Consider the following 16544-nt stretch of genomic DNA (forward strand, 5'->3'; position numbering starts at 1 on the left):
ACTCTTTAAACGGGTTGCCGGCTCCCCATTGGAACCAGCAGTCTGAGGCCGCCCCCCCCCCCACCCCCGCGACTATTTTCCCGTTCTCCACGGGAGCCGCTTACCCGCTGGGCGGGCCTTAATTGGCCCGCCCATGTAAAAATGGCAGCGAGGCCCATTTCTCCAGTGGCAATTGGCCGCTCGCCCACCGCTGAGTCAGTCGGGCCCACCCAACCGGCAAACAGAAAATTCTGGCCTTGTTGGCAGAACTTGATTGCTGCAATTAAAAGTCAGAATATAGGAACGCTGTTGGATATTCTTGTCTTGAGTTATTTTGAGGAGGAAGAGGTAAATGAAAGGAATGATGCCATGTAGGTTTGATTGCACCACAGGCAGTCTAACTTCAGCCAAGCAGCTATGTGTAAAGACTCAAGTATACCTACTTGTCTGAGAAAAATTCGCTTCATCTAGGAAGTTGTGATGATGTTGTAGCATCTTCAGGAAGCTAATCTGCCGATAGACTTTGGTCAGCTTCCTTAAGGTGATTAAACATTTTCCTTATGCATTTGTCATTTGACTGTTGGACACAACGTGAACTTATTGGGCCATGACCTCTAAATTTAAGTGTACACTTTTCATGTGGGGAAGATGTGCCAAATAGGACAATCTTCTTTCCCTACACTTCCTGCAGAATAGGAAAAGATGATGTTCTCAGTCCTTCAGTTATTTGCACCTTTGTCCATCAAAATATTCTGGCCAAAGTTTTCCTTACTAGATAGCAAGAAATACAGCTGCATTAACTAGCAGCCTTTTAAGAACTGCAGCTAAGACTGTGTTCCCCCATCTTCCTCGTATTAGTGTTTCCTAACCAGCAGGCCTGATTTGGGATGAGTAAGTCCTTATCCCATCATGTATATTTAGTTAGGCTAGTCTCAAGACATCCTTGTTGCATGGCTTTCCACTTTCCCGACAGCAGTTCAAACCTAATGCCAAGTCGAAGGATGTTTTTGTGTGAAGCAGCAGTGATGTCAATAGGCGGGGTAAGCAGCCAATCACATAGAAATATTCACACACAGCAAAGCGGGAAATTAAAACCACTGAATCCCTTCATTTTCAATTTAAGTGTTCAGCAAGTGAAATAAAAAATGATTGGATTAAGATAGAAGCTAAAATAAAGATATAAAAAAATTATTAAAAATATGTGGACTTTTTATCATTATGGAGGAATTTGACATTTCACAAATATAAAAATAGTTTTTTTTTTCAGGGCCAGTGAGTGTGTTTAACAGTAATTATGAACTTAGTATGCCATTAAAACCCACCTATAACTCATTCAACAAGTTGTAACTTTTTCAAGGGTTTTTGACACATCTTGATTGCAATGGAGATAACAACCATTGCAGCGCACCCCATGGAGGAGTGTCGACTCACTGACAGCAGCTTCTAATTTTCAGCGTTATTCTGTGCATGTGAGGACTCCTGAAGTTGCTGTCGGTTTCACTGGAGTAATGACAGTGATTACTGGCAATTTCACCATTCATTACCAAAGCAAAATCAAGATCTATGAATCCTCTTGAGTCACAATTAAAAATTCTATGGAAGATCCATGAGTACAATATCTTTACACATTTAAACAGTATTTCAAAGCATTTCAAGAAATGATACATTCAGGCGAACGTTATGATCCTCATGGGGAAACTATAAACCAAAATAACCAAATTCACCGACTGATCCCCAAAAGAAGAAACTTATCCAACAAGGTTTCACTTTTTGTAATTTTTACTTGAGTGCAAGTCAGAATCAACATAAATTAAACGTAAATTAACAGGCAAATCATGGTCAGAATATATAACACACGGAGCAGAATTTTCAGGTCGGTGTGCGGGCATGTGCCCAACCCGCACGAGCATCAAATAGTGCGTGATGATGTTGGGCGAGCATTCCAACGACATCCTGCGCTTGCGCGATATTTTGGTCGGCGGGTGAGCACAAAAGTCAGAAGCGCTATCGATGACAATTAAGAGGGCAATTTAGCCCATTAAAGTTGCAATTGTCCCCGATTTTTCATGGTCTGTCCAACCTCACGGTTGGGTGGACAGGTGAATCGGCCAGGCGGCCTTTGCATTTTTCATGAAACCTCATCCAAGGGCGGGATGAGGTTTCTGTTGTTAAATAAAAAAATATATAAAAATCTATGGACAGCATTTTTATAATGTATACATTGTTTCTATTGGGGAGAAAGCGGGAGCAGGCTATTGAGTTGGATGATCAGCCATGATCATAATGAATGGCGGAGCAGGCTCGAAGGGCCGAATGGCCTACTCCTGCTCCTAGTTTCTATGTAAGTACAACTTTAATGGGCTTAATTGCCCTCTTCATTGTCGGCAGGCGTGCTTCTGACTTTTGCGCGTGCCCGCTGACCGAAATATCGCGCGAGCATGGGATGACGTTGGGACGCTTGCCTGACATCATCACCTGCTATTTTAACGCTCGGCGGGTCGGGCGCATGCCCTCACGCTGACCTGAACATTCTGCCCTTTATTTAATACTTTTGAAGTCTTCAGCTCTGAGGCAGCTCTCTGCCTTCCGGGAGCTTTCATTCCGCACTCGCCTGCACTTATTTCAGTGCCCGCTTCCACCCCGGCAGCACTGAACGTTTTAGCAAGCACTTCATGCTGCCTGTCCATTAATCAGCCAGATAGTGTGAAATTGTGGTCGGGGGGTGGCAATCATGGACAGCGGTCTGTTCTCCGGCTGCTCCTGGACCCGGCAATCATACCCACCCGCTGACCTGAACATTCTACCCAGTGGGATAGCAGATACAACAGAGACTACCTCACTGAGTTAGTAGGTAGCCCACTCAGCCTGTGGGTCTCCATTTCAGCTACACAAATTTTCCAAGCAAACTTCCAGTCCCTTTCCTTCTAGTAGTTGGCCAATTTCCCATAGGCAACAGCTTCCACATAAACAATTTTACACACATGAAGTCTTCCCTGTATGGTGCACTTCATTCCAGAAATTCTCAACTCCTTTCCAGCTTTTCTGCTTCTGCTTCTGCTTCTCTTTCCATCTACATCTGTGTGCTGATCACCTTCTGCCTCCAGCTCTCCTTGCAGTACCCCTTTGTGCCTGGTTACATGGCTTCTGTTCTTAACAAATTGTTGGTACTGCTTCCAGGTCAAGAGTCACCAGGTCACATGGACCTGTGCTACTTATTATCCAAGAAAATTACAATTGATCCCTTTAACAATTGATGCAAATTCTTAAAGGCCCTTACAAACATTTTCAAAATCAATTGCAGATTCCCCAAACATTTTAAAGTACTCTCAAATTTTCCTTACTCCTACTGTTTTGGGTCAAAGGACATCACACTAACTACAATTGGATTCTCAAAGAGAAAATTCAACCTGCAATTCTAATGTTGACCGAATCTGATTTGTCTGCCTCTAGCATGACAAATTTGTCAGTTTAAGTCAGGCCATCAGGGAGGAACTGAGGGTTAAAATACCTAACATTGATTCCTATGTTGTGTGTTTTGTTGTAGGTCAGCTGGCTGTGGGTACATGTGAAATAGTTACCTTGGACAGAGATAGTAGTCAACCACGGCGAACAATAGCCAGACAAACAGCACGATGTGCCTGTAGGAGAGGACAGATTGCTGGCACAACGAGAGCCAAGCCAGCCTGCGTGGATGGTAAGTGACAGCGAACTGCAAAAATAGGCAAAATATACGTTTGGCTGTTTATGATTTACTCTATACATAAGATACCAATCACTGACTAATATTCCTTTTTTTTAATTCAGTAATGGTTATTAAATACTTTGAAATTTCTGGGTCTGAGAAAGCACGCCTCAAGCCTACAGGGCAGGAGCTGAAAATTGCAGGAGGATAGTGCCTCTTTGTTTTGTATCTTGTCCGCCTGCACACCCTGACAAGGCAGCCTGGTTTATTAAAGACTAGTATTAAGCATTCTAATTTTTTTTTAATATTAGCATAATTTTTTTTAGCATTTTGTTTTGGTATTAAACTCATTGCAATAATACTGCAACCAAACTCCCTTTTATGTCTTCTGGTTCTCAGAAGTTCAAAATAATCAGACTTTTAGGCTCAAAATACTGGCGCTTCATTGAGTGTATTTCTTGCGGTTCTCCATACGGCGGGTGGACTGATAACTCTTAATGCTCGGCACCTGACTGCAGTGCAGCAGTAAATGTGGCACCCTGGATGTACATTCCCTTAACAATTAGTTCTTAGCTCTTTGCGAATAACGAACACCCCCTAAAATTTGCACAGAACATTAACTAAGGGGCATCAAACAACTCTTAGCTCCTTATCTGGTGCCATCCATGGAGGTGGATCAGGCACCTGAAGAGCAGTGAGGGAGCTATTAGAGGCAGACACATAGAATATTTTGAGACAACCACAAAGTTCAAGGAAGAGTTGCTAACTCCTATTTTTGTTTCATTGTAATTTCAGTATTTTTTGGCGAGGAAGTTGAGTTTTTGGAAGTACAGTAATGGGTGAAAGAACAGCAGATTAGCACAGGCACTGTGTGAAAGATTGCTCCCAGTTCCCAGTAGTCTGTGACTAAACAAACAGCATTCTTTGCAAAAAGGTTGTGATTCTGAAAATGGCCCATTTTCTGCAGCTGTACCAGAATACACTTTTCACAACAGTGTTGTGTAACTCTCGGCCTCTGTATCCCCGTCAGTAGCAGCTAAGGAATTGACATCATATAAATGTACCGAACGTGGAAAGAGTTTCACAGTGTGAGCTAACTGTCAGAAATGGCAGCAAATCCACACCATAGGTTTACTAATACGTTTAAGTTTCTTGTGTAATCTTTAAGGTTAGTATTGAGATGCTGTTAATTGTGTTATCATTAATGTAGTAATCTTAGTTTGTGATTTCTGACTTCCTGATTTGCATGAGAACAGGTAACTCATTGGGCAGAATTTTTCAGTTGGCGTGCGGGGGAAGGCCTGACATGCTGACGTGTAAAATGACGCGCGATGACATCGGGCAAGCGTCCCGACGTTATCGTGCAGTCCTGTGATATTTTGTTTGGCGATCACGCGCCGGAGTCGGCTGCACGCCCGCCGATATGTAAACAGCCCATTAAGGCCATTAAGAAATTGTTAACGCTGCCCGTCCAACAGTACGGTTGGCGGGCAGGCGAAACGGCCAAGCAGCCTTCGCATGTTTTTGGGAACATTATCCATGAGCGGGATGAGGTTTCCTAAAGCTTTTATTAAATAAATTTAAAAATGTTCATAAAAATAAAAACATGTCCCACCCCATGTGAGGGGACATGTTTAGATAAATTTATAAACCTTTTATTCAATAATTTCAGAAGCCCTTCAATTTCCCTGAGGCAGCTCCGTGCCTCAGGGAGATCCAAGCGCTCTTTCGCGCGCATGTGTGAAAGAACGCTGACCCCCGACTCTCCCTCCTCCCCCCGCCCGCACAGGTAGCGCTGAGCGGTCCTGGTTGCGTCTTACGCTGGTCGGGGCTTAATTGGCCCCCTCCGCGTAAAATGGCGGCACGGAGCTGATCGCGGGTGGCAATTGGCTCCGCGTCCGCCCTCGTCTGCTCCCACCGAGCCTGCCCGACCCGGGAAAATTTCAGGCCACTAACTCCATAAGCGCATAATAGGTTAGGAATTTGTGTCTGATGGTGGTGGGAGATGGAAAGCATCGCATCAGCCACCCGTTATACTTCCGGCTGAATATTTAGTTTCAATGATATCCAGCTCCCCCTATCCCTCTCCCACCTCCAGCTGCCCCCCACCCCTCTCCCACCTCCAGCTCTCCCACCCCTCTCCCACCTCCAGCTGCCCCCCACTCCTGTCCCGCCTCTAGCTGCTGACTGTAGCCACCTGTCCGCCTTTAATAATTCCAGTTTCCCATGTGTTTGGAATGGTTCCAGTTCCCTGTGCGCCTGTCATTATTCCGGCTTCCTATTCACCTCTATCATCTTTGCTCCATGAATGCTGGGAGCATCTCCCTGGTCCCACAGGCATGGGCTTGAAGCCAGGGCTGGGAGGAATCTCACAGAAGCTGGCGTTGGGTCAGTGTGTCAATGCTTTCCTGCTTCCCAGTGGCAGACCTGCAGCTGCTAGTGGCGATCTCTGAGGGTTATTTTATTTTTATTTCCAAAGCTATAGGCCTCTTAATTGGCTGCCCCTGGGAATTTTCCCCAGACAGGCACGCTGACAGTGAGTGTGGGTTGTAGACCCAGAAATGGTCCTGAGCCTCTATTAAAAGTGTGCAAGATTCTGTCTGCAGCTCATAATTCCAGCTCCCTGTTTGACTCTGTTGTCTCCCATGCCCTGTGTACCTCCAATGGCTCCAGTCTTCAACACATGAACTTGATTTCTTTACTGAATTGGACCAGCCATATAAATAACGTGGTTACAAGAGCAGGTCATATTGTGCGAATTCTGCGGCAAGTAGCTCTCCTCCTGACTCCCCAAAGCCTGTCCACCATCTACAAGGCACAAGGTCAGGAATGTGGTGGAATACTCTCCACCTGCCTGGATGAGTGCAGCTCCAACAACACTCGGGAAGCTCAACACCATCCAAGACAAAGCAGCCGCTTGATTAGCACCCCATCCACCATCTTCTACATCCAGTCCCTCCACCATCAACACACAGTGGCAACAGTATGTACCATCTACAGGATGCACTGCAAAAATTCACCAAGGCTCTTTTGACATCACTTTCCAAATGCACACCTCTATCACCTAGGAGGACAAGGGCAGCAGATGCATGGGAACACCCCTCCAAGCCACACACCATCCTGACTTCAAACTATATTGCCTTCCTTCACTGTCACTAGATCAAAATCCTGGAACTCCCTCCCTAACAGCACTATGGGTGTAACTCTTTTGAGTCAACCAAATAAACTAAATTAACAAAATTAGGGACAAAGTATAAGGCTGGCGCTTAAAAAGAAACTGCAAAATCAAAGACAAAAATTCAAAGGAAACTTGCAAACTTTCAACCAAGATGTGGTTAACAGGGTCAATAAAATACCCCAGTCCCCACGGTGCCCACCGGGCACGGAAGGCCTTGACAGTGCCAGCGGACACCGCGTGCTCCCGCTCCAGGGACACCTGGCCGCAAACATAGTCGTGGAAGAGGGGCAGACAGTCGGGTCGTATGGCTCCCTCGATCGCCCGCTGCCTGGACCTGTTAATGGCCAACTTGGCCAGGCCTAGGAGCCGGTTCACGAGGAGGTCCCCCTCCCTCTCAGACTCCTCTGCACCGGGTGCCTGTAGATCAGGAGTGTGGGACTGAAGTGCAAACCAAACAACAGTATGAGGTTTTTTAAATAACTGAAAAGGTAGTGCAGCCTACAACGCTCTATATAGACATGGTCCACGGACTCCACAGGGCCACAAAAGATGCATGCAGGCATCTTGGGAGTCTGTGAACCGACACAAACTATGGTTGTATGGGACTGCTGCATGCGACACTCTCCACTCCATGTCCCCGAGGGAAAATGGGAGGATGCCCCCGTAGAGGGACCCCCACTGGGGACCTCCGCCGCTGGACGGCAACAAGGCACGCCAGGGCGTATCTGGGCGGTGGGCGAGGGCAAGGAAGTGAAGGATGTGCATGCAGCCCATACAGGAAACCCCTCCGCGCTGTGCTAAAGGGCATGGAGGGCATTTCTGTGAGGTGACGCAGGTTGTGGGGCACCGGCTCCCGAGGGAAGGTCCGGGGCTTGGGGCCAACGTGGAATTCTGTCCAAGCAGGGGGAAGACCACTGTGCACTGCGTCACCTCAAGGCCCAGTATGACGTCAGGGCCGAGCACGACCGTCCTAAGGTCTTGAATGGCATTGGCCGTGATCTGGATGTCCACCGACGCGCGATGCACAAACTCCCGTGGAATCATCCAGCCCACTCCTTCACCACCCAGCACGTCCCTGATCCTGGTCACCCCAGCAGCCACAGCTTTCCTCTCCGTCAGCCACTGCAAAGGGCAGAGGTGCTGATTCCTGAGCTGCGGCTCTCTGATGATAGGCGTTACCTCTGATGGTGGAGAGCTGCGTCGCGAGATGACCATGTTCCAGACTTTGATCAGGTCCTGATAAAAGACGGGCAACGCCTGCAAAGAGCCACGAAGGCCCCTCAGGTCTGCAAACGGGGCACTATGGGTGTATCTGTACCACATGGCCTGCAGCAGTTCAACAAGACCACTCACCACTGCCCTCTCAAGGGCAATTAGGGCTAGGCAAAAAAGGCTGGCCTAGCTAGCAATGCCCACATCCTGTGAAAGAATTTTTAAAAAATTCCTTATTCAATCAACTCTTAGGGCAGAATTTTACGAGTTGGTGAGTGGGGGCGGGGTCTGCTCGCTGATGCGTAAAATGATGCACGGTGATGTCGGGGGGAACTCCTAATGTCTCCGCACCCCATTTAAATTTTCAGGAAGGCGGGAGTGCAGCGAAATCAGCTGCGCACCCGCCGACCTGTCCATGGCCAATTGAGGTCATTGACGGGGTCAATTAAGTAATTAAGGAACCTGCCCGTCCAACCTTAAAGTTAGCGGGCAGGCCAGGAGCCCCGGTGGGAACTAGAAAAAACATGAAACCTCATCCACGGGCGGGATGAGGTTTCATGTAGGCTTTAAAAAATTTTAATAAAGGTTTTTAAAAAAATTATGGACATGTCCCAACTCATGTGACATTGTCACATGAGGGGACATGTAAGGAAAATTTTATTTTTCTATTTTTATCTTTTTTACACTTACAGCCGATCTCCCTGAGGCTGCACTTAGCCTCAGGGAGATGTGTGTGCTCTTTCATGTACATGCGCGAAAGAGTGCACTCTCGATTTTCGCTTCTGTGCGGATGTCACGCTGGGCGGGCCTTAATTGGCCTGCCCACGTAAAATGGCGGTGCGCCTCCGATCGAGGGTGCTGATCAGAAGCACGCCTGTACGTGCCCGCCCTTCAACTCCACCCCCCCCCCGCCAATGTGGGGTGGGGGTGGAATTCAGCCCTTAACTTTTTGAATGCTTCAGACATTCTCTGCCTTCCTTTCATTTGTTCACATTCATTTGTTCACTGGAGTAAGTTGAATCTACGTGTGTTTCCTTGGTGGCTTCTTATCAGAAGGCTTTTTAGCAGCTTCTACAGATTTCTAGTGACCGTTGGTATAGAGATTTTCTGAGTAGATGCTGAAACTAGACCTAGCTCTTTTTTACTGCTGACATGGCAGTAATGGCCTTTGGAGCACAATACCAAACTGTATGACCAAATTCTCCAATCATCAGATTGGGTGAAATCAATCTTTCAATTCTGGACAGAAATGGCTTCTGAAGCAGCAAGCTGATTGATAGCCTTTCTTTCAATGGATTCCTTTTTAACATCTGTGATATTATGTGTACAAATTATGGGAATGATGAAGTGATCCAGGTGAATGAGGTCCCTAGATGATCTTTAGCACCAAGTTTTTCATGTTGCCAGCTTCAAATGCATGTTTGAGGGTGAAATCTTTCAAAAAGGGCAGAGGCCAAAGCATAACTACCATTTTTGTTGTTGTAAAGCTTATCCACATATTTGTGAGAATAAGTAGTACAGTTTACCTGTACAGATTTGTGCCAGCTCAACAGGACTGTTATATTAGAACCATAGAACCATAGAAAAATTACAGCACAGAAGGAGGCCATTCGGCCTATCTTGTCCCTGCCAGCCCAAGGACACCCAGGTGCCCTTTCTAATCCCACCTTCCTGCACCCGGCCCATAGCCCTGCAGCTTACAGCACTTAAGGTGCAGATCCAAGTACTTTTTAAAAGAGTTTAGAGTTTCTGCCTCTACCATCAACTTGGGCAGCAAATTCCAGACACCCACTACCCTCTGCATAAAAAAGTTCTTCCTCATGTCCCCCCCTACACCTTCTGCCATTTATCTTGAATCTATGTCCCCTGGTTCTAGAATTCTCCACCAAGGGAAACAATTTTATCCTGTCCACTCTATCTATTCCCCTCAATTTTGTACACCTCAATCAAATCAACTCTCAGCCTTCTTTGTTCTAAGGAAAATAACCCCAACCTATCCAATCTCTCCTCATAGCTACACTTTTCTAACCCTGGCAACATTCTTGTAAACCTCCTCTGTACTCTCTCCAGAGCTATTAAGTCCTTCCTGTAATGTGGTGACCAGAACTGCACACAATACTCCAGTTGTGGCCTCGCCAGTGTTTTATACAATTCTAACATTATATCCTTACTTTTATATTCTTTACCTCTGCCAATGAAGGAGGGCATTCCATATGCCTTCTTTACAACCTTGTCTACTTGAATGATACCTTCAGGGACCTATGTACTTGTACGCCAAGATCTCTCACTTCATCTACCCCTCTTAGTATATTCCCATTTATTGTGTAATCCCTGTAACTGTTTGACCTCCCTAAATATATGACCTCACACTTCTCTAAGTTAAAATCCATCTGCCACTTTACCGCCCACTCCACCAACCCATCTATATCGTTTTGGAGATTATGGCTGTCCTCTACATTATCCACTACTCGGCCAATCTTCGTGTCATCTGCAAATTTCCCAATCGTACCCCCCACGTTCACGTCCAAATCGTTAATATATAACACAAACACCAAGGGTCCCAACACCGAGCCCTGTGGAACACCACTTGAGACAACTTTCCATTCGCAAGGGCATCCATCGACCATTACCCTTTGTTTCCTGGTACAAAGCCAACCTTTTATCCAGTTTGCCACATTACCCTGAATCCCATGGGCTTTTACTTTCTTGACCAATCTGCCATGTGGGACCTTGTCAAATGCCTTGCTAAAATCTATGTACAATTCTCTATTCTCTAGATATCCCAAAACTCACCAGCTGAACTGTGCCATCTTTGGTCAGACAGATGTTCCATGACTTTATATTTCTAAGGTTATTTTTTCTATCATTTACATGTTTCTTGTCAACAATAAAATTATGTTTTGTGCATTAATCTATTTTACATTAATTTCCTGTTGTTCTACTTCCCATTGCCATAAAAAAATCTTTTACATTTTTATCCACATCTTTCAATTATGGTTTGTATATTGTAATTATCAGAATGCTTTTTGCAATATGAAGATAGTTTTGTTCTGCCACAGTTTAAACTAAAGGATTGTTTGCATTTCTGCAATGCCTACCCTTAACAATTGCTGCATTGTAAGTAAAAGTAAAGCTCTATTGGAGCAACTATTTAGAGCTCTGATTTCAAAACAGCAATCCTACAATGCTAAGTGTTAAGAAGTGATCTAAAACAAGAAAACAGAATTGTCTTTAATAAGTTAGTTAACGAAATGAGGTGCTTTTAGTTAAAAATAAACTGAGGACATTAAATTTTGCGCAAACAGCACTGAACTCAAAGAGAGCCTGCCTAAAAGAATTAGGGCTGCGAAGTTGTAGGATAGGATTTCTGAATTCAGCTGTAAGTAATTTAAAGATTGCTTACTTTCATATTACATACATGGAATTAATTCCCAATATGAGCTCAGTAAGATGCAGAAGAAGCAATTTAAAAAAACAAGCCTCTATAATAAAGGTATTAGTTCTAGCAGTTTGATGTTTTCACAGTGAAGAGAAATTTTTGCCCTCACTGGACCACTCTTTTAGTTTAAAAATTGTTTTGTTCTGCTCAGGAACAGAGGGGGCTGAAAAAATAATGTCCACCCTACAGTTAGGTACTGAATAATTGGATAGGTATGGGTATCAGAAAATTTATGTGCATTAGCGTTCTTGTTACTGTAGATCAAGACCGAACAGATCAGCAAATCTGGCCACAGTACACTCTGTCCCTGTATCCAAATCATTAATATAGATTATAAATAGTTGAAGCCCCAGCACTGATCTTTGTGGCACCCTATTAGTTACAGTTTACCAACCTGAAAATGACCTATTTATCCTGACTCTCCATTTCCTGCTAGTTATCCAATTCTCTATCCGTGCTGAGATATTAACCCCAATACCATGAGCTGTTATTTTGTGTAGTAACCTTTAACTTGCACCTTATCAAATGCCTTTTGGAAATCCAAATGCACTACATTTACTGGTGTCACTTTACCTACCATGTTTGTTACATCCTCAAAGAGCTCTAATAAATTTGTCAAACACAATTTTCCTTTCATAAAACCATGTGGACTCTGCTTGATTATATTATGATTTTCAAAATGTCCGCTATTACTACATTAATAGTGGATTCCAGTATTTCCCCAATGACAGATATTAGGCGAAATGGACTTTAGTTTCCTGCTTTCTGTCTCCCTCCTTCCTTGAATAGGAGTGTTACATTTGCAGTTTTCCTACCTGCTGGGACCTTTCCCAAATCTAGGGAATTTTGGAAAATTAGAACCAATATGTACACCATCTCTGCATTCATTTCTTTTAAGACGCTATGATGCAGGATATCAGGTCCAAGGGATTTGTCAGCCTTTAGTCCCATTAGTTTTCCTAGTACTTTTTCTCTTGTGGTAGTGATCATTTTAAGTTTCTCCCTCCCTTTTGTCCCTTAATTTTCCACTATTCTTAGGATGCTTTTTGTGACTTCTACCCTGAAGGCAAATACAAAATACTTGTTCAAAGTCTCTTCCCTTTTCCTGTTTCCTATTATTAATTCCCTAGCCGAATCCTCTAAGGGGAAAACATTTACTTTAGCTATGTGCTTCCTTTTTATATACTTGTAGAAGCTCTTACTACCTGTTTTTATATTTCTTGCTTGCTTACTCTAATTTCTCTGTCTTCTTTTTTGTAACCATGCTTCGCTAGTTTCTAAAAAATTTCCCAGTCTTCCGGCCTGCCACACACATTGTACACCTTTTATTTCAATTTGATACCGTCCTTAACTTCCTCAGTTAGCCACAAATGACACATCCTAGTTGTAGAGTATTTCTCAGTGGAATATATTTTTGTTGACAGTTATGAAACATCGCCTTAAACGCTTGTCATTAGTTATCTACAGTCTTACCTTTTAACCTATTTTCACAGCCTACTTTAGCTAACTGTTTTCATCCATTTGTAATTGCCTTTATTTAAGTCTAGGACACTAGATTCAGACCCAAATTTCTCACCCTCAAACTGAACATAAGTTTCTATCATGTTACAATCACTCTTCCTAGAAGATCCTTTACTATGAGATCATTCTGGAGATAATCCTGCCTCTTCATACAAAAGGTATTTCAGTCTGCAAGTTTTTTTGAATTCCCAAAACAGATGATTCACTTGCATGACAATTTGCTCATTTGTAAGCAAGTCTTTTACATGTTAATTTTGTGCGTATGCTGGAAAACAATATTTTTTCTTAAATCCTGCTTTTCGTTGCTCCAATCCCAGGAATCTCAGATGCCACAAGCTAACACTGCATATGGAAATGCAGGTTAATATTTGTTGTACACAGGATTAACTTGATCCAGGATAGCCTCATTCTGCTGTGTGAGCACTCCAACTCAAGCTGGAGGCCGGTGTTTAATCACCATAAATTCACTTGGAATGATAGCTAACACTGTGGCAAAAAATTGCCACAATTCAAGTACTTCCATGTCTATTGGGCTTTGTTCCATTCCTAATCCAAAATTATTGGAGCTACACAGGAATGTATGAGAATGTTTCAAAAAATGACTGTTGATCTCCTGGAACTCCTTATCCAAGACTTCTCAGCTGCTGATTCATTAGTCTGCTGCTGGCTCTTCTCTCCCTTGTTCTGTTTGAAAAAGGAAGAGGTTACATTTAGCCGGTGCTACCTCAATTACACCCAAAATTAAATAAGGAAATCCCTGCTGAACTTGTAGTTCTATTTTAATTAGTTTTTTGTGTTTAAGCTGTGTAATTTGTTTCAAGGAAAGGCTTTTGCATTCTAAAAAAACACAGTTGGACATGAAGTTAATGTACTGTAGAGTATTTCATCCAGACTGGCTAAAACCCCATTGACTTCAATAGAAATAAAAATCAGGAATGATGTAAAAACAAACCTTCCGTTTCACTACCAGCTGTTTATCACTATTGTCAAACTCAAAAACCCATCACCTTTAAAGTCTGCTTTATTTCTCCTACAACAAAACATAATTAAGAATAGTTGGAGAGCAGTAAATGCTGAACATGGTGGACAGGGAGATGTATTGGATGGTAGGGAATGAAGGCAATGTCTAGTATAGTGGAAGCTTTAATTACAAATCCACTGGAAACTTTATTTGACTCTGCATTTGAATGTTCAAATTCACTTTAACATGAAATTTACACCTACTTTGGGTTTGGCTTACATCGTCACCAGTGTTGCACATCATAAAAAAAATGAATGCTATTTTGAATCATATATAATAGTCATAGGCCTGAATTTTCAGCTCGGCGGGCGGGCGCGATCGACGGTCCTGGGTTCGGTCAGGAAACGGACCGCCAACCGCGATTGGCCCCTGACCACGATTTCATACTGCCTGACCAATCAGCGGTCAGCCAGCGTGAAGCATGCGCTGCCGGGGTGGGGGCGATAGGGCGGCGGGCGATGACGTCAACAATGGGCATGGGAGAACGCTGAGAAAAAGCTCCCTGAAGGCAGAGAGCTGCCTCAAGGAGCTGAAGACCTGAAACCCAGGAAATAAAGCTTTTATAATCAGGAAAGCATCACAATCAGGCATGTGAATACATGGATGATAAAAATGCTGCCCACAGGTTTCTATTTTTATTTTATCTAATAATGGAAACCTCATCCCGCCCTTGGATGAGGTTTGATGAAAAATATAAAGGCTGCCTGGCCGATTCACCCATCTGCCAACCCTAAGGTTGGACAGGCTATGAAAAATAACAGACAATTGCGCTGTTAATGGGCTTAATTTCCCCCTTAATTGTCGGCAGGCGTGCTTCCGACTTTTGCGTGCGCTCACCAAGGGAAACACTGAGTGAGCGCGGCATGACTTCGGAACGCTCGCCTGATGTCATCTCGTGTGATTTTATGCTCAGTCAGGCACATGCCCACCTGCAGAGGTAAAATTCTGCCATAATCATATTTTTTCTTCAAATTTGACCTTAGCAAACAAGTTGCAGTTACGAGAAGCTGAATTCAAAGCTCAAGTTCAAGAGTACCTGAATTCTCACCTTGTTAATGAAAGTGAGGCTCTATTTAATATACTCATTAGCCTGGAAATTATATAATTTTATCATTACAAATACTTAGCTCGCTCCCAACAAATTTCTGTATCATTTTAATGGCGACGTTAACAAGTTAATTGCTTTTTCTTTCTCTTAGTATGTATTTTAAACAAGCTAGTCCATCCATTAAAATAGTGAACAAAGGAGTTTGATACAAACAAGACAAGCTTTCATACAATAATATCAGATGGCAAATTTCTAGCCCATTGGCTTTAATATGAGGTTATTTTGTTGCCACCCACACAAAGAATTACAGAGAAAAACTGATGCAGCACAAATGTAAGCTGTGCAGCAAAAGGAAAAAAAAACATTGCACTAAGACCTCTTTGTATTACCACATAGAGAAAATTTGAACCCTATTTATTACATGACGGAATAGAACTTGCTCCTGGGCATAAAACAGGCGCAGTAAAGACCAAGGTAGTAGTGACATAGCCCATGCCCAATCTGTGCAGGTTTTGGTCGCACTGCTAAGCTTGTAAGGTTATATTTTTAGACATACCAAACAGATGCTTAAAGCAGGTGTTAGACTCCAATTTACATATTTAAGGGGCCAAGTGCCTTTGGAAGACAACATTCAGATTTTGGCCAGTGAGAAGTGGGACAGTCGCATCAGATCTGCCCCATTCGGGAATCTTTAGTGGCCTCAGCAGATGCCAATCAAAGATTGGAAGTTAACTTTATTCCCTACATCCTCTGTAGCCTGCTCTAATCCCACTGCCTGGGACTTACCTGAGGGCCACTGCCGACAATGGAGGTGACCCGAAATTGAAGTCATCACTCATATGAGCTCATATGGAGGCGTGAACATTGCCAGCGGCTCATGTCATGTAGGCTGAGATGGCCTGAAGATCAATTTCTATTGATACCCAGGTTCTTGATTTGGCTGTGCATCAGCCGCACAGCACTGAATCTGGGCCCAAAAACAGGGCACAGACCAAAATCTACCTCAACAAAGCTATCCAGTACAGGTGCACTTCGGAGTTAGAAAAATAAAAAGTCTTAGGCAACTTGTCAAATTCATTTTTTTTATGGACTACTTGCCATTTTTATTCATTTTGTGAATAACGTTGACTGCTTTTTAAGCTTTGCCAGCAGTATTGCTCTGGTACTGCTGTATTTTTACCTGACTCAGCCACAATAATTTTCCCTTTAGCTCAGCCAGTATCATGGTATCAAGTTGATGGAATGGTGTCAGCAAGCCTTTGTACTAACTTAACTCTACTTGCAAGAAAAGAGATGGCATTTAGATTTTTGAAATGCTCTCCTGCTACTAGCTCATAAAGAAGCCACATGTTTCCTGGAGTGATAGCAACTGAGTAATGCGATACAGGAGGGAATCTCTGTGGCCTCGTAAGTATTTTCTGTCGGAACGAAAAGATAAACTTGCTATAGCCATGCTGAGCTTCG

General features: G+C 43.6%; 1 protein-coding gene across 4 annotated transcripts in view; it reads left to right on the forward strand.

The window, feature by feature from the left end:
- The window catches only part of LOC144683528 (chemokine-like protein TAFA-5), a 376146-nt gene that overhangs the window by 105614 nt on the left and 253988 nt on the right, over positions 1 to 16544 (forward strand). For all 4 annotated transcript variants that reach the window (XM_078546609.1, XM_078546607.1, XM_078546608.1 and 1 more), the window contains one exon: positions 3524 to 3673. In XM_078546609.1, the coding sequence (XP_078402735.1) occupies positions 3524 to 3673 (150 nt within the window). The remainder of the gene's footprint in view (positions 1 to 3523; positions 3674 to 16544) is intronic.

Source organism: Cetorhinus maximus, chromosome 8 (genome assembly GCF_964194155.1).
Source record: "Cetorhinus maximus chromosome 8, sCetMax3.hap1.1, whole genome shotgun sequence".
Classification (NCBI taxonomy): domain Eukaryota; kingdom Metazoa; phylum Chordata; class Chondrichthyes; order Lamniformes; family Cetorhinidae; genus Cetorhinus; species Cetorhinus maximus.